Source organism: Gopherus flavomarginatus, chromosome 7, assembly GCF_025201925.1.
Source record: "Gopherus flavomarginatus isolate rGopFla2 chromosome 7, rGopFla2.mat.asm, whole genome shotgun sequence".
NCBI classification, from domain to species: Eukaryota; Metazoa; Chordata; order Testudines; family Testudinidae; genus Gopherus; species Gopherus flavomarginatus.
In genome coordinates, this window is record NC_066623.1 from 103,652,112 (window position 1) to 103,670,112 (window position 18,001).

General features: G+C 43.1%; 1 protein-coding gene across 3 annotated transcripts in view; it reads left to right on the forward strand.

Moving 5' to 3' along the window:
- The window catches only part of USP24 (ubiquitin specific peptidase 24), a 119,076-nt gene that overhangs the window by 98,557 nt on the left and 2,518 nt on the right, over window positions 1-18,001 (forward strand). Inside the window, exons 56-66 of one of the 3 annotated variants that reach the window (XM_050961935.1) lie at window positions 1,500-1,616; window positions 2,192-2,284; window positions 2,625-2,727; window positions 3,715-3,836; window positions 4,228-4,341; window positions 4,634-4,699; window positions 7,330-7,396; window positions 14,721-14,799; window positions 15,544-15,619; window positions 17,364-17,450; window positions 17,785-17,895. In XM_050961935.1, the coding sequence (XP_050817892.1) occupies window positions 1,500-1,616; window positions 2,192-2,284; window positions 2,625-2,727; window positions 3,715-3,836; window positions 4,228-4,341; window positions 4,634-4,699; window positions 7,330-7,396; window positions 14,721-14,799; window positions 15,544-15,619; window positions 17,364-17,450; window positions 17,785-17,895 (1,035 nt within the window). Of the gene's footprint in view, window positions 1-1,499; window positions 1,617-2,191; window positions 2,285-2,624; window positions 2,728-3,714; window positions 3,837-4,227; window positions 4,342-4,633; window positions 4,700-7,329; window positions 7,397-7,831; window positions 7,862-14,720; window positions 14,800-15,543; window positions 15,620-17,363; window positions 17,451-17,784; window positions 17,896-18,001 lie in introns of those variants that run through there. The other 2 variants (XM_050961936.1, XM_050961937.1) reach the window with 2 other exon arrangements.

Consider the following 18,001-nt stretch of genomic DNA (forward strand, 5'->3'; position numbering starts at 1 on the left):
ATCACAAGCTTGGAAGAGCAAGCTACCAACGAACCCCAATGGCATCATATCCTCCATCAGACAGTGGCCCGCTTTGAGGAGAAATGCCTTTCCCTCGAAGCTAAAGAGAGACAGGAGGAAGGAAAAAGAAATAACTTGCTCTTAGCAAGCCTCTGACCTGCCACAAAATGTGTACCTACTGCAGGCGGATTTGCTGTTCTAGGATCAGACTCCTGAGTCATCTCAGGACCCATATGTAAATCCATGGTAGAGATCGAGATCATCCTTGAAATTGAGGGATCAGCAATCAATCATCAATTTTAAGAGCTCAAGTTTAGTTAAAACACAGTATTCCCTGTAAAAAAAAATATATATATATATGTATGTAAAAATATATATATATATGTAAATATATATGTAAAAAAAAACTTGAATGTTTATATATATATATATATATATATATATATATATATATATATATATATATATATATATATATATATATATATATATATATATATATATATATATATATAAACATTCAAGTTTGTTGTCTCAAAGAGAAGCCGACCCCACACAAAAAAATTGAAAAACGTTGTTTGAAAATCATTCTTTGTCATGTTTTGGTTTATTCTCTTTTGATGTTACCAAGTCTGGTGTACACACATTCAGAATCTGAGTTCCCTGCAGCTGCTTCCCCTTCCTTATCTGAAGTCAGAAGTATCTGACATCAGCATAATATAGTACCCTGAAGTGAATATAAATGCAATGGTGATTAGAGGATTAACTCTGGGTGAAAGCGCCTCAGTAGGTGAGCTTTTTCAGTGTTCCTGCTTACATGCAACTGTCCCTAGTAATACCACAAGGGGGAAACCACAAGAAAATATGAAACAGGAAGTACTTTCTGAACAATGTCTTTTCCAGGTGAGAAAGATGAATTTAGGTGTACTCTCATGGAATTGTCCTTGAGTTGTAAGAGAAATTGAGAAAATATGATCACCATTCTGTGCTGCTAGCATATTTCCATGCATTGCCAATGGGCTTTTAAGTTATTCTTAATTGCCAGACTGCGATTCACAGCAGAAATTAATTTCCTAACTTTGTATATGGACTTTTTCAGTGAATGCTTCTGTGTGATGGATTAAGATAACTCTCTCATGGGGAGGAGGATGTTCCTACCCCTTTGGGGCCACTGTTTAGGAAGCTGTCTAATTAAGCCTATAAGGAAAGTCTGCTAAATGGCCCAGTGAGACAAAGCTGGCCAAATTCCATTTCTCTGAGCAAGTTCTGCTGAATGTTGATATTTTGCTTTCATTTTCATAATGTACATAATATTACTGTCTGAAAGGGGAAAGCAGGTTTTGACTGCTTCATCCTGGTTTGGTTTTTCTCATCACAATAAGTACATCTGAATATAAACACGGTGATGTTAACTAGCCCTCAACCTTAATAGGGGGTGTTTTTGAATGATTTACACAGTAGACAATTGCCACTTTAATTTAAATATTACTTTTTGACAGTTAAAAAGTCTACATCAATTGATGGAGGTGCTACTTGCTCTGTTGGATAAAGATGTTCCCGAGAACTGTAAAAACTGTGCACAGTACTTTTTCCTGTTCAACAACTTTGTACACAAGGTAACTAAATGAACTAATAGCTTTTCAAATTATTTTAATTTAAAGGGACGTGAGAAAAGGAACTGGTTTTGGATACTCTAGAACCTATTTAAGAAAACAGTGGTAATGAGAACTTTCCAGAATTCAAATGAGTAAAACTCCTATCTCTGTAAAGTACATGGCTTTTGAACACTAGATTGGGACCGAAGAGTATAGAAATACAAGCAATGTATACATGTTAAACCTTGCCTGTGTTGCTTAAGTCTAAATGCAATAATTTGACAATATTTAAAGAAATAGGCTGAAAGGTTTGCGGTGGAAAGCTGAATAGCAGAGAGGATGGTGCTGTACATCACAGCATGGTTTGTAATTGTTTTAAAGGCACAAAAAGCTTACAAACCACTAAAGAAGAATTTAATAAAGCATCCTTTATTTAGTGCTCTTGCTATGTGAAGGTGTAGCTTATTGACAGAGAAACACTTTCTTCGTAAGTAGGGAATTTAGAGTCTAGCCTGTGCAGCGAATTACTTTTGCTCCTAAAAAACGTAATTCTTTATCTGTACAGCAATGTAACTTTGCATTTTGTCTTTTGACAGCAGGGTATAAGGGCTAGCAATCTTCTTCTCCGACATTCTGCTTTAAGGCATATGATCAACTTTCTCCTTGGCCCCAACCGGCAAAATAACCAGGTAACACCGGAATGGCATGTATGTCGTGTGTGCTTAGGTTGACTATTCCCAGATTTTTAATATGCTTAAGTCAGAGGACAGACTTTTCATGAGGTTTAAAAAGGTGTATTCCTCTGATTATTTTATCATTTTCCTTTAAATCTGTGCTTAAACTCCACCTTTGTCTGAATGAATTGATGTTTCATAGCTGTGATGGATTGAGTGGGTTTTTATTACATGTAGTACAGGAAGGTTTCACTGCATCCAGAGAAGAAAAAGTTATAGATGCTTGGCTTTGAATGTGTTACTACCTATGTAAGTAGGCAGTGATGTATATTTTGCTCCATGCTTTGCCAAACAGAACCGCAGGTGGAGTTCAGCTCAAGCTCGGGAGTTTGGATTCCTTCACAATACTGTGGCACTACTTGTTTTGCACTCTGATGTTTCCTCACAGAGGAATGTGGGTAAGAGTTACTTTTCAGTTTTTATATGGCACTTTGCTGAGATGATCTTACGTTTGTGGAGGGAACTAATTTTGTCATCATTGAGGGAAATAAATTACCTTGAACATCGAAACCAATAGTGTGTGTGAGATGTACAGCAGAGCCCCACGTGTTTTTCATTTGTGTACATGTAGAGGTACTTGAATACCATGGTAAACTAAAAATATGGCTAGCATTCTAGGAATGTGTGAATATATCATTTTCATAGCACCCTGTCATCCACGTGTCCAAGAGAGTTTTACCAGCATGAGTGAATTAAGCCATGTCAATCCAGTCTGGACCATGTACCAGACACGACCAGCTTTTAACTTTGTACTTTGCTTGCATTTTCCGTATCCCTTTCAAAAGAATATTTAATTATTAGGTGAAGTTAAATAAGCAGTTAAGTATCCAGCCATCTGCCACTGGAAAGACACCCCTGTTAAACTAAGTGCTGTGGAAGGGTAAAAAGACAAAAGTTGGGATCCTCAGTGCTTGAAGTGGGACTTTAGAGACATCCCCTCCCTCATTTGAAAGAAAAGTTCCAGTACTGAACAGAATTATTAAATTTGCCGAACTTTGAGATGGGATTGAGGTTTTAAAGTACTAGAAAGGTGTTAAATTCTGTTGTAACACTTGAATGTGGTGGTAGTGATTGTGTTTAAAACCTGAGATAAAAGTATCCAAGGTTAATGTACGTAAGTAAACTCGTTTGATGTGGTCTTTTAGCACTTTATTAAGTTGTCACTAGGATGCTAACACCGTAATAAATGGTTCATTTTCTGTGCTTAAGTGATTGTGTAGTGATTCGTATTGTATGTGGTGCAACATTTGAGATGAACGTTCTTGGAAACTATTTGCTGCCAACAGAGATTGCAGCAAACCCAACGTTGTCACAGAAATGATGGTGGTTTTTGAAGTGCAGAACAGTGTTATATCCATGGGTTGTGTGTTCTATTTTTCTTTTAGCTCCTGGTATCTTTAAACAGCGTCCACCTCTTAGCATCACTGTCTCAGGTCCACTTCTGTCCCTCCATGAAGAAGTGGAAGCCTTGTTGTTCCTGTCTGAGGGGAAGCCTTACTTACTGGAGGTAGCGATTGTGCTAAATGTCTTCACATCTAGTGTGCTTAAAAGCTGGGGTTATGTTGGTTCTTTGCAATACCACTACACTTGAGAAATAAAACAAACATTTTAGCCTTTGGAACACACATCAGAAAATATCAACTCAGCCTTTTTACACTGGGAAATTTCAATAACATAGCTCGTAAGTGGGCTGCAAGCCAAATTATTGTTGAAGGCAAGCTTAGCAGAGACGGAAAGCAGCAATGTTATGGAATGCTATTAGGGGTGGACTGACCTGGCCACTGTGAGGTAGGAACCAAAATTACATCCCTGAAGGATACTAAAAAAAATCCCATAACACTAGAGCTTTTAAGAGTAACACTATAGCTGTGTTGAAATGATATGTATCTCTCCATTAGGTGATGCATGCATTACGGGAGCTAACTGGATCATTGTCAGTTCTCATTGAGATGGTGGTGTACTGCTGCTTTTGTAATGAGCACTTTTCCTTCACCGTGCTACATTTCATCAAGGTACAAAGCTAATCAAAGTAGACTTTCAGCATATGGTCTGTTCCAGGCTTTGAACTTAGAGTTGTGTTCCAAGGGCTTTAAATATTTTTGGGGAATCTTAAGTATAGTCTGTACGCTCCTTGGAGTTTCCTTTAGGATTTAAGGTTCAAATAAATAGTTCTAACAGTTTTTTTGTAAACTACAAACAAGGAATGTTAACTATCTGGTATATTTTCAACTATTACTGAATTACATCAAATTTATGCTGGTGTGTATTCTACCGTCTGATGAGTTTTGTTTTTCTAACATACAGAATCAGCTGGAAACTGCCCCCCCTCACGAACTGAAGAACATATTCCAGTTATTTCATGAGATATTGGTAAGTGAAGAGTAAAGACTTGTATATGAAGCACTGCCCAAGCAGGCTGGATTACGTTTAAATACCTGACTGAAGGAAGGCATTATTGTGGTGGTCACAGTTCTGACACACACACATCCTGTAATCTTTCCTCCTTTCAGCTGAGAGTTGTCTATTGTAAGCTGTGTTACTCAGTAGTGCAGTAGTCACTGAAATGCTACAAGTCTTGTTTTTTTCATTTTGGACCTGAAGAGGATCAGGTTCATAATTCTAAGGAATGGTAAGAAGGAAAACAGCACAATAAATGTAATGGATTTCAAGAAGGCAGACTACCAAATTCAGGGAGTTGGTAGGTAAGATACTATGGGAAGCAAGTCTGATGGGAAAAAGAGTTCAAGAGAGTTAGCAGTTTTTCAAAAAGACATTATTAAGGGCACAAGAGCAAACTAGCCCACTGCATGGGAAAGAGAGGAAGTATGGCAGGAGACCATCCTGGCTTAACCAGGAGATCTTCAATGATTTAAAAATCAAAGAGTCCTACAAAATGTGGAAACTAGGTCAGATTACAAAGGATGAATATAAACAACTAACACAAGAATGTAGGGACAAAATTAGAAAGACCAAGGCACCTAACAAGATTAAATTAGCTAGAGACATAAGAGGTAATGAGAGAACAGATACAACTTTAGATAATGTTTTCACCCCTCAGCCATGGTTAGATGCAAGAGGAAGACCAAAGATAGGATAGGCCCGTTACTCACAGGGGGCGGGGGAAGGGGAACAATAACAAAATGTGGAAATGGCAGAAATATGAAATTACTTTTTTGTTTGTTTTCACCAAAAAGTTTAGTAGCACTTAGATATCTAAGTTAATGAACGCCAGTGAAAATGAAGTAGAATCAAAAGCTAAAATAGGGAAAGAACAAGTTAAAAAAATATCTAGACAAGTTCGATGTCTTCAAGTCAGCAGGGCCTGATGAAATACATCCTAGGATACTCAAGTAGCTGAGCCATTAGCGATTATCTTTGAAAAGTTATGGAAGACAGGAGAGGTTCTAGAGGACTGGAAAAGAGCAAATGTAGTGCCAATGTATAAAAAGGGGAATAAGGATGACCCAGGTAATTATAGACTAGTCAGCTTAAGTTCTTGGAAAGCACCTGGAAATACAATGGAGCAAATAATTGAGCAGTCAGTTTGTAAACACGTAGGGTGATGTTTGTATAATGTGATAAGTAGCTGTCAGTGTGGATTTGTCAAGAACAAATCATATCAAATCAACCTTATAGCTTTCTGTGGGCTTTTCTACACCACGCAGCTGTCGCTAAAAGTCAGCATGTATAAACGCTCTTTTTCGGTACTTTGTCGGCACTGATTAGGCCTCAGCTGGAGTATTGTGTCCAGTTCTGCATGCCCACGTTTCGGGAAAGATGTGGACAAACTGGAGAGAGTCCAGAGAAGAGTAACAGAAATTATTTAAATGTCTAGAAAACATGACCTGTGAGAGAAGATTGAAAAAATGGATGTGTTTAGTCTGGAGAAGACTGAGGGGATCATAATAACAGTTTTCAAGTACATAAAAGGTTGTTACAAGGAGGAGGGAGAAGAATTGTTCTTCTTAACCTCTGAGGATGGGACAAGAAGCAATGGGCTTAATTGCAGCAAGGGTGGTTTAGGTTGGACATTAGGAAAAACGTCTCAACTGCCAGGATAGTTGAGCAATGGAATAAATTGCCTAGGGAGGTTGTGGAATCTCTGTTGAAGATTTTTAAGAGCAGGTTACACAGTCACCTGTCAGGGATGGTCTAGATCAGAGGTGGGCAAACTACGGCTTGCGGGCCACATCCAGCCCAGCCCCTGAGCTCCTGGCCGGGAGGCTACCCCAGCCCTTCTCCTGCTGTTCCCCCTCCCTCGCAGCCTCAGCTCACTCCGCTGCCAGCACAGTGTTTTGGGCGGAAGGGCTATGAGCTTCTGGGGCAGCACAGCTGCAGAACCTGGCCTGGATCCGATGGTCTGTGCTGCACAGTGGTGAGGCATAGCGCTGCCAGCCACCAGTGCTCCAGGCGGTGCAGTAAAGGGGCAGGGAGCACGGGGGTTGGATAGAGGACAGGGAAGTTCGGGGGGAGTGCTTGGGGGTACAGGTGCGGATGGGGGGTCAGGGCGATCAGAGGGTGCGGTGCAGGGGGGTTGAATGGGGGCGGGGTCCCAGGGGAGCAGTCAGGAATGAGAGGGGGTTGGATGGGCCAGCGGGGGGGCAGTAAGCGGCAGGGGTCCCAGGGGAGGGGTGTAAGGGCCAGTGGTCCCGGGGAACCCATCAGGGAATGGGGAGGTTGGATGGGGTGGGGAGGCACAGATAGGAGGTGGGGTCTGGGCCACAACCCCCTCCCCTAACTGGCCCTCCTTACAATTTCCAAAACCCGACACAGCCCTCAAGCCTAAAAGTTTGCCCCCTCCCTCGTCTAGATAGTACTTAGTCCTATGTTGAGTACAAGCGACTGGACTACAAGACTTCCCGAGATCCCTTCCAGTCCTACAATTCTATAATTTAGAACACAAAAATCTGAAGAACCTGAGACCATGGTTATAATGGAGACCACCTTGCAAGTACCTCTCACATAACACTAAGTTCTACCAACCTTTTTTTTCTTCACAGGTTATTGAAGACCCTTTACAAGTAGAGAGGGTCAAATTTGCATTTGAGACTGAAAATGGATTGCTAGGCAAGTAGGCCTATTGTGTGAAATGTGGTAATGCTTTCCTTTGACAAATGTCCAGATAACCTATTGTTTTTTATATCTTGCTGAACTGAAGAACCTCTTAATGAAATTGATTTCACATGTTATCCAAAAGCAGAGCATGAGAAGAATATCATGGGGATAGACGGGAGGAAATGGACTCTTATTTCTCCCAAACAAAACAAATCATTGAGCTGATAGAGGGATGGAGCACATGTACATCAGGGAAGGCCATTCAGAGTTCAAATCAGGTCCAAACTATTGGGGGGTCAGTGTACACACAAATATACAGTATTGTCATAAAGGTTCTCTTCCCGGCCCTGTACTGCAATGTAGTCCTTGCACTGGAGACCAGGAGGAAAAGCGGTTAGTATATAGGAAGCAACCTATATACTAATAACATTTTTGGCCTTTCCCTAGGGGGAAAAAAAGATGTGAAGAAAATGTGAAGTAAGTGGAAGAGATGGGAATTTCTCTCAGTTTAATGGTTGACTTTCAACCCAGTTGCACAACAGACTCCTCGAGAGAGTCTCCTCCTTACACATCTTAATATTTTTGCTGCCTCCTCCAGTCTTCCTCCCTTATGAATGTGGTGACCCCTGTTCTGATTCAATAATCTTACCAAGGACTGGATGCATGCGTCCTGCCTTTAAAAGTGTGTACGCCTGAATGCAGACCTTAGCTCATCTCCAGGTGCTCTGATCCTGCTGAATCAGAGGGCTGGTATCCGAATGCAGGCTCTCCATAGCTAAGATGTTTCCTCTTCCTCCTCCTCCCCCCCCCCCAACTCCATGAGTCAAGGTTCTTTCCCCTAAAGCTTCTCTGACCTGGAAGGTAAAGTGTGTGTGTTTGGCAACAGCCCTAATCTCCTGTGGAATGATAGAACCTTTTTTTACTGTAGGGGATGTGACACACACATACAGCCCCATCCCAGATTTGGTTCTAATGTGAGCTGCGCTCCCCTTCTAATAACAGTATTACCAAGAGCTCTCCCCAGTCAGCAAGTTGCTGAGCCCTTCCCCACCCACATGGACTGCTTTGCCACAAAGCTCTTGGAAACGGTGGGGAGGAAATCTTCTACCACTATGGGTTTTATAAGTAGGATTCTCCAAGGGTGGTGCAGCTTTTCTGTCCGGATGTCGAGGAAAATTTGTTCAAGGATCTTGAACCTTAACAGCTGCAGGGCTGTCCCTTCTTCTCAGGTGTGAGTTTGAACATCATTCCCCCTCATGGTGTCTTTCATGCTTCATTTGTCATGAAATCTTACTGTCTTTGGCCACATGGACAAGATCCTACTATTGGTATGAGTATAACTAAGTTAAACCTGGAATTCCTAGAAACTGTTCAGATACCTCACAGACTTCATTACTGTGCTCTTTACAGTTAAGACCACAAAGCCATTTACAAAACAACCTTTGGGTAACAAGTCCGCTTCTGGCAGATCCTGGAATCCTTTCTTGCAACCTCTGCTCAGGGTAGATTATTTAAAACAAATTGATTTAAATCATCAGTTGGCAATCATTAAAACATGCTGATTTGCAACTAAATATAGCCTTTATAGTAAATTTGGTATTCCTTTAGCTAGCCAAGGGGTTATGCTATATCTATATACATATATTTAAATTTAAGCAAGTATAGAACTTAAATACATTTATTCAGATTCATATTTTTTACATTTATTATGTTAGAAAATGTGATAACACGTTTCTTCTTTACTTGATTCTTTAATTCAGGATTTGTATCAAACTGGATGAAAATTGGACTTCAAATGCGCAAAAAAAAATTTAAATAGTTTTATTTAACTACTAAACAGTCTTATTTGCTGATACATAAGAAAAAGTCAAGTAACAATGTTTTGCATTTAAAACCAACTGATTTATTAAACAATATAAGTATCTGTGGTTAATTAATTGAACTGGCTGTTTCTGGTCTCCAAGTCCTTCATGCGTTAGAACTACTAGTTATCATAATTTCAAATTCAATTTTAAATGGTTATTTTAAAGAAAAATGTGTTTTATTCAACAAAATCTGATTTTTAGAAAAAAATTAACGTATTTTTATCCACCTTGACTCCATTGTGGGATGCAGAGACAAGAAACTTAACAACATAGGAAAATTACTGACTTGTAATGGCTTATTGTAGTCTTGCTCGTCCTCCATTAAGGGGTTCCTGGGTGATGAATTTTGCTTTCATTTATATATTGAGGAGTTAGACGTTGCTTTAGAAAAACAACAAGGAGTCTGGTGGCACCTTAAGGACTAACATTTATTTGGGCATAAGCTTTCGTGAGTAAATAAGCTTTCGTGGGTAAAAAACTGCATGGATCTGAAGACATGGGTTTTTTACCCACGAAAGCTTATGCCCAAATAAATCTGTTAGTCTTTAAGGTGCCACCAGGATCCTCATTGTTTTTGTGGATACAGACTAACATGGCTACCCCTCTGATAATTGCTTTAGAAGTTTTAGCTCCAGTTGGAATATGGTGAGCTGGGGTCCTTTATCCTGGTTTTGATAGTTAATTTGCTTCCTAGTAGATGGAACCATGTAAAAATCTATAGTAGGATGGATAGGAGGAAGATAACAGTATTACCAGAGATTTACAGCTTGTATGTAAACTGCTGTTTGAAATCCAGGTACAGTGCGTAAAATAATTGCCTGCAGTTTTACTTTGATCTAGTTTAGACAAAAAGGAGGAGGGTTCAGATAAACTGTGAGAATCTGGAGCAAAATTAGTACTGTTAGCGTGAATATTTTATAAATGTCTAACATTTCTGAAAGCTCTAATAAAATTAAATTATAGAATGCCAGAATTTTTTGCTTTAGCCTGATATTTTCAATCCAATTTGTAGCTGTTTGTATCATACAATTGTGTGTGAATTATGTTTTAAATATTTCTGTTCTTCAAGGGCTTGTTCACATCAATTCCATTCTAGGTGTGCCTGTGCCCGTGTTCACAGTTGGAAATTTTTGCCTTGGTGGTATCCGTAGGGCCAGCTGTGGTGCCCCCTTGAATGCCACGTTCATGCATCAGTATATTGGGCCCTGCCAGCCCTACGTCCTCTCAGTTCCTTCTTACCTCCCGTGGTGGTTGGTTGGAGCTCCTTTCCTTGCATAGCAAGGGCTAGTGATTTCATCTCTTCTGACTTAGAGCCTTAGGGCCTTGTAAATAGTTTGTTTATAGTAGTTAGTCTTAAGTAGTTGTTAAATGTTGTTAGAAGTTAGAGTCCCAGTGGGGACTTGACACCAGGCAGGGCATGCCCCAGTCTCCCAGGTTTAAGCCCTGTACGGACTGTAACAGGCCTATGCCTGTAAGTGACCCTCACAGCAGCTGCCTCAAGTGCTTGGGGGAATCGCATGTGAAGAACAAGTGTCATATTTGTAAAAAAAATGTCAACCCAGGACTCGGAGCAGGATATTCATTTGCGGGCTCTCCTCATCGAGGCTGTCCGTTGTCCGGCTTCCGAGCCATCCCGGCAAGACTTGCCTAGTACCTTGGCCTCAGTGAGCAGCGCACCCCCAGCACCAGGCTCCACCTAGCACTGCTCCCTGTTTCTGGTGCCCAGAAAGAAAACAAAGAAGCACGGCTCCTCGGAACTGGGCTAGAAAGGCCATCGGGCAAAGGACCCAGTTCAGGCCGCCCTGCCACTCCAAAGGCGTATGGACATGCCTCCCCTGTTGGGGCCTTTAGCCCCAGAGGATCCACCATCCACTCCTGGGACCAGTAGGGACCCAGACTCCTGATTGTATCGACACCTTCCCAAGCTCCCCCAGTGCAAGAGAGCAGAGGCCTCTGCCTGCGCCGCCTTGGCAGCACGGCCACTGGCCTTATTGGAGTGAATGGGGCATGCCGGTCATGATGATGCCCCCTTCACACCGCTCCTCTGCTGCTGCCTCAGCGCAACAGTTGGCTGCACCGGCAGCACCAAACTTGGTTCATGAGTCGCACTCAGAGGTTGGGGTAGAGGAGACTGCACCCACCCCTAAACCTCCCTCTCCCACAGGGGACGATGTCCCAGGGCCTTTCCCAGTGGTACAGTCCTCTCTTCGTCCCCGGACGAGGCGGGTCACGGGACTCTCGTGGGCCAGCCCATCTGACGACTTTAACACCAGGCCCTGTTTCAATGGGTGGCCGAGAACTTGGGCCTAGAGGTGGAGGAGATAGCAGAGCAGGCAGACACCTTGTTCAATATCCTCTCAGCCTCTACCCCGGCCCATGTTGCACTACCAGTACATGATGGAGTCCTCAAAATTGCCAAGGCTCTCTGGCAAACCCCGTCTTCTATCCTTCTCATCTCCAGAAGGGACGAAAAGTAGTACTTTATCCTGGCCAAAGTACCTTTATACCCACCCATCTCCGGGCTCGCTGGTTGTGTCTGTGGCCAACAAAAAAGACAAGCAGGGGCACACCAGCTCAACTCCCAAAAATAGAGGCCAAAGAACTAGACCTTTTTGAGAGGAAAATGTATTCCACTGTCAGCCTGCAATTCCAGGTGGTGAACCATCAGGCCCTCTTGGGCAGGTACAATTTTAATTTATGGGACTCCCTCCATAAGTTCCAGGAGTCCTTCCCGAAAGGGTTTGGCCCAAGAATTCAGCACCCTGGTGAAGGAAGGCACCGCAGCAGCTAGTTGCTCCCCCCAAATGGCATAGGACATGGCGGACTCAGCGGTTAGGGTGGTCGCGTTGGCGGTGGTTAAGAGGCGCAGGTCCTGGCTTCAGACACCCGGCCTGTCCCAAGAGATGCAGACCTTGATCCAGGACCTCCCCTTCGATGGAAATAGTGTCTTCTCTGAACAAATGGATGTGAGGCTGCATGGGTTGAAGGACTTTCAGACCACCCTTCGCTTGCTGGGTATGCATACACCACGGTCTTCACAGAAGCCGTTCCAGCCACCCCTGCTACCAAGGCCTTGGCAGCCTCAGGTGTCAGGGGTCTTCTGAGAAACGTCCTCCCACGCACCTGGCAAAGCATCCCGAGGGCCAGAAGCACTCATTTTGAGAGTGCGATCAAGAGCGACGCCCCCATCAATTCCCTGGATCCACCCTGCCCTTTCCTCAAACGTCTTCATCCCTATCGTTCGGCCTGGTTGTGGGTCATCTCAGACCCCTGGGTGCTGGACATAGTATCTTAGTGCTATACCCTGCTGGTTGCGGGACGGTCTGGCCCTCAACATGAACGTCAGGGAGCTCAGAGCAATTCACCTGGCCTGCCAGGCTTTCTTGCCCCACCTGAAGAGTAAAGTAGTGCAGGTCCTGATGGACAATACTGCCGTGATGTATGACATCAACATGCAGGGTGGTGCCCGGTCTTTGGCCCTTTGTCAGGAAGCTCTCCACTTTGGGGATTTTTATGTGCTGCATGCCACTCATTTGATAGCCGCACACCTGCTTGGGACCAGGAACGTCTTAGCAGATCACATCAGCAGCACTTTCTCCTCTCGCCACGAGTGGTCGCTTCATCCGGAGGTGGTCAGCATAATCTTCCAGAGGTTGGGGACTCCCCAGGAGGGCCAGTTTGCATCCAAGCAGAACAGAAAATGCGGCGTTTTCTGTTTGATTCGAGGAATGGGCTGGGGCTCCCTATCAGACGCCTTTCTTATTCCATGGTCAGCGGCACTGATGTATGCCTTCTCACCAGTGCTGCTGATTCAGAGTCCTTGCGAAGATGAGGCAAGACAGGGAGAAAGTTAGTTATCTTAATAGCCCCCGTGTGGCCTCGCAAGCGCTGGTTTGGCACGTTGCTGAGCCTTTCGGTAGCCGCCCTGCTGCAGCTGCCCCTCTGGCCACATCTGCTGTCATAGAACCACAGCAGCCTTTTGCATCCGAACCAGTGCGGTGCTGTACTTGACAGCTTGGCTACTGCATGGTTAAGCGTGGGAGAAGGGACATGCTCGACCCGTGTCCAACAGGTCTTTCTGAATAGCAGGAACCCTCCATCAGAGCAACTTACCTGGCCAAATGGAAAAGAGTCACATGTTGGACCTTGGAACAGCGTATTCGGGCTGAGCAGGCCCTGCTGGAGGAGATCCTGGATTATCTGTTGCACCTCAAACTCCAAGATTTGGCCTTGTCATTGATCAAAGTCCACCTGACCGCTAACTCCATTTTCCATGCTTTGGTCCAAGACAGGTCAGTCTTCGCTCACAACATGACAGCACAGTTTTTGAAGTTCTGGAGCGTCTCTACCCCCACATCCAGGATCCCATCCCATCCCTCCCTGGGACCTGAATCTCATGCTGTCGAGACTCATGGGGTTTCCATTTGAGCCGCTGGCTTCCTTCTGTCTCCTGCTTCTCTCCTGGAAGGTCTCGTTCCTGGTTGCGATAACATTGGCCCACAGAGTGTCCAAGATCAGGGTGCTTACTTTGGAGTCACCCTATATGGTGTTCTACAAGGATATGGTCCAACTGCGTCCGCACCCAGCATTTCTGCCAAAGGTCGCTTCCAAGTTTCAGACTGGCCAGGATATATACTTATCAGTCGTCTTTCCAAAGGCTCATGCATAAGATGAGGAGCGCAGGATATGTGCGCTGGACGTCAGGAGGGCACTGGCCTTCTACACAAATAGAACAAAGCTGTTCCAGATGTCATTGCAGTTGTTCGTTGCGGTGGCAGACAAAATAAAAGGTTGTCCAGTGTCTGCTCAGAGAATTTCGTCCTGGATCACAGCCTGCATCCGTTACTGCTATGAGCGGGCGAAGGTGCCTCCACCAGCGATCATGACAGCACACTCGACTAGCGCACAAGCGTTGTCAGTGGCCTTCCTGGCACAGGTATCAATCCAAGACATCTATAGGACCTCTACCTGATCTTCTGTCCACATGTTCGCATCTCATTCTAGACTTACCCAGCAATCTTGAGATGACACTGGCTTTGGCAGAGCAGTGCTGCAAGCTGCAAGATCGTGAACTCTGAGCCCATCTCCATTGATACTGACTGCTTGTGAGTCACCTAGAATGGAATCGACATGAGCAAGCACTCGAAGAAAATAGTTACTTACCTTTCGTAACTGTTGTTCTTCGAGATGTGTTGCTCATGTCCGTTCCATTACCCTCCCTTCTGCCCCTCTGTTGGAGTTGCCAGGAAGAAGGAACTGAGAGCCCATGGGGCTGCTGGCCCCTGATATACTGATGCATGAGCACGGCACTCAAGAGGGCGCCACAGGTGGTCCTTCAGATGCAGCTGAGGCAAAAATCTCTGACCCCGCATGTGGGCGCGTACACACCTAAAATGAAATGACATGAGCAACACATCTCAAAGAACAACAGTTACAAAAAGATAGGTAACTTTTTTTTCCTCTCATTCCAGCCTTGATGCACCATAGTAACCATGTGGACAGCAGTCGTTGCTATCAGTGTGTCAAGTCCCTTGTTACTCTTGCTCAGAAGTAAGTAATGGTAAAAGAAAGTGAAAAGTTCATGTTAAATCTCTCCATAGTAACAACCTCACAAATTGTCACCTGTGACTTGGGTTACTGTAATGCAGTTGAAGTTCAGAGGCCTGCCCTTGAAGTCTACTTAGAAGTTTTCTGGATCTCTTGAAAATGAGATGCTAGGTTCCCTTGAGATGGATTGAAGTTGTATGTAGGGTATTTTTAAACCTGGTAGTCACTGAGTTGGATTTCTCCTGCCACAGATGATGATAGCAACATCGAAAGCCAAAGCAGGAGAGCTGCATTCTGTAGTGTTTAAGGCAATTGTCAATTCTTGCATGCGAAATGCAGATTTCTGGAAGATATATATATATATATATATATATATAAAAAAGGAAGGATTTCAGATCTTTCATTTCAAAATGTTCAAGTTTTTAAGTCTAATCATGTATTCTGTTAATAATTAAAGGTTTAAAATGTATGCTCTTGGTTCACCTTTAACTCACTTATGTAATAGACTATCTGATGTAAATTTCATTCAGCGTTATTTGTGTATCACTAAGCCAGTTAATTTATTATAGCATTGTCTTCAAAAAAAAAAAAAGAAAAAAAAAGTGTTTACAATAATGACATGTAGAGAAGACAGTGACTGACGTGGTACTTGTAATGTGTGTGAAGGAAGGAGCAGTCTTTGAATTTCAGATTTAGCGGAAAGGATTGCCTTTATTGTGGATAATAAACGTGCTCTCAATTTCCAAGGTGCCCTGCTGCTAAAGATTATTTCAAGGAGAATTCTCATCATTGGAGCTGGGCTGTACAGTGGCTACAAAAGAAGGTAATTTGGCTAGGGCAATATTATGGAGAGACTGTCTGTCTTCTCTTCCTTGTTACATTTGCAGATTTCTGTTATAAGTGGATCTATGTGAATTTTTTTTAATTTAATTTTTGTTGACCCAAAACTATATTCACAAATTTCCTCTGATAGTTTAGGCTGGGGAAAGGTTTTCACGATCAGCTTCAGAGAACTGTCTCTGTGTGTCTGTCCTTCCATTTATAACTGTTACTCCAGTAGTTAGGACACTTGCCTGGGATGTGGGAGACCCACGTGGGAATCCCTAATCTGGAACAGGGACTTGAACACGGATTTCCCTCCCAGGCAAGCAGCCTAGGCATCAGGCTCTAGGCTACTCTGTGGTAGATTGCTCTCTCCTGTTGAAGGTTTCCATTTTGTATAAATACGTAAATATTCAGTTGAGCAGGTGAGTGCCCTAACCAATGGGCTCTAGGCTATTCTGTTGTCAATCTCCACAGTTCCACTTTGTGTAAATCTATAAATATTCGTTGGACTAAAGAGAGAGACTGTTGCCTGGTGATTTGAGACACTCACGTGGTAGGTAGGGAGATATGGATTCAGATCTTTTCTTCCCAAATCAGGAAAATCAAAATATTTTCTGAACTGACCGGGATGTTGTCCCTGATTTTTTGGGTTTGCTGGCCAAAATGAAAAATCAGTCATTTGCCCAGCTCTAATTATAAGCTCAAATCTCTCCTTGCTGTATTTTTGGAATAGGCATGGATTTCATCTTGGTTTCTGTGATCATTATTATGACAGAGTGCATATTTTGCCTGGAATTGCAAGTAGTATTATGACATGGCTAAATGGATACATTTGGAAAAGTCACTGTATTTGGCTTCTTACTTTAAAATAGAAAGGATTGTGTGCATACAGATGTACACACAGGTAGCAGTAAAGAAAACTCGTGCATAGTTTTATGAATTAGAATATTTTTTTAAATCAGTGCTTATTCCCATGACTAATGTCCCTCCCCATGAGGAAAGCCAGCTTTGGAAGCTTTCAGAGGCTAAAGTTCAATGTAGAAAATCCAGTATGGAAACCTTCCCTTGCCAGCATACTGGTGCAGGGAGCCACCTTCCACTGGAGATTTCTTGCAGCCCATTGTGGTTCAACACAGAAAAATGTATGCATTAAACAGACACCACTGTCGTCTCAATTCCCATTGCCGTGGCTAGGAACTCTAGCTGCCAGCTAATGCAGGCCAGGCAATGGCTCTCCAGTACTCAAAGACACTTCAGTGTGAAGGTCAGTAGAACCAGTCCATGTTCTGCTTTTGCAGTCCAGATTAGGCCATGGTCTCTCTGCAAGCACTGCATGGGGTATCGTTGCTGTTCCATAATCCGAGACACTCTCCAGCTGCAAAAACCTCCATCTTTTTCCGACAACTTTTACAGGGGAGTTATGTTGCCAGTGCAGAAACTGCACCATACTGAAAATTGAAAATGTGGTAACAGGCATGAAATGAAACTTGCTCTAAAAATAGAACTGTGTTACTGTACTGCTGTTATACATCTTGGTTTTGGTGCCTTTTAAAGAATTAAGTAAGAATGTTTCAGTGATGCGGACACAGGCTGTCCAGTGTGCTGCACAGGTATGCCACAGATTTGGGGAACCTTGCCACAGGCTTTTTGGCCCATCCTGCTGTGGAATATACAAGCAAGGCCTTAGGCATGTAATGTGTTTCTGCTGCTCAGGTTTAATTTCTACTTTGGTTTTTATTTAGATGTCGGAACACTATTGGGCTCCACAGAGTAATGTGTCCAATGAAACATCCACTGCAAAAACCTTCCAGCGCACTATTTCAGCACAGGTACGTGTCATAATCACAAGAGGTAGTGTTATATTGTTTTCATTTCCCCTTCCTACTCCTTGCTGAGTGGCCATTTTCTTGGCATCTTACTATAGACAGGTGGACTTAAGTGCATTCTTCCTGTGGAGGTTGGATCTTAAGTCTGTTCCTGGCTACAGTGGGCACCCTTAAGTGAATCCGCATGGTTACCTCGGTTACTTCCTGCCAAACCATTGCAGGTCCGTTAGCATGTGATCAGTATTGGCAGATTTTGAGTTTTTAATTACGATAATTGAATGAATGGGGTATGTGGTCTTTTTGGCATCTAACCTCCTGAATTTCCATTCTACCTTAGGACACGCTGGCATATGCCACAGCCCTGTTGAATGAGAAAGATCAGTCAGGAAGCAGTAATGGATCAGAGAGTAGTCCAGCCAATGAGAATGGAGACAGGTATCTACAACAGGTAAATAAAATAATAATCCTCTCATGTTAAGAATTCATGGTGGGTTTCACACTAAGAATTCCCTGTACTGCATATTTACTTAATGGCTGCATTTTAAAGATGTGAT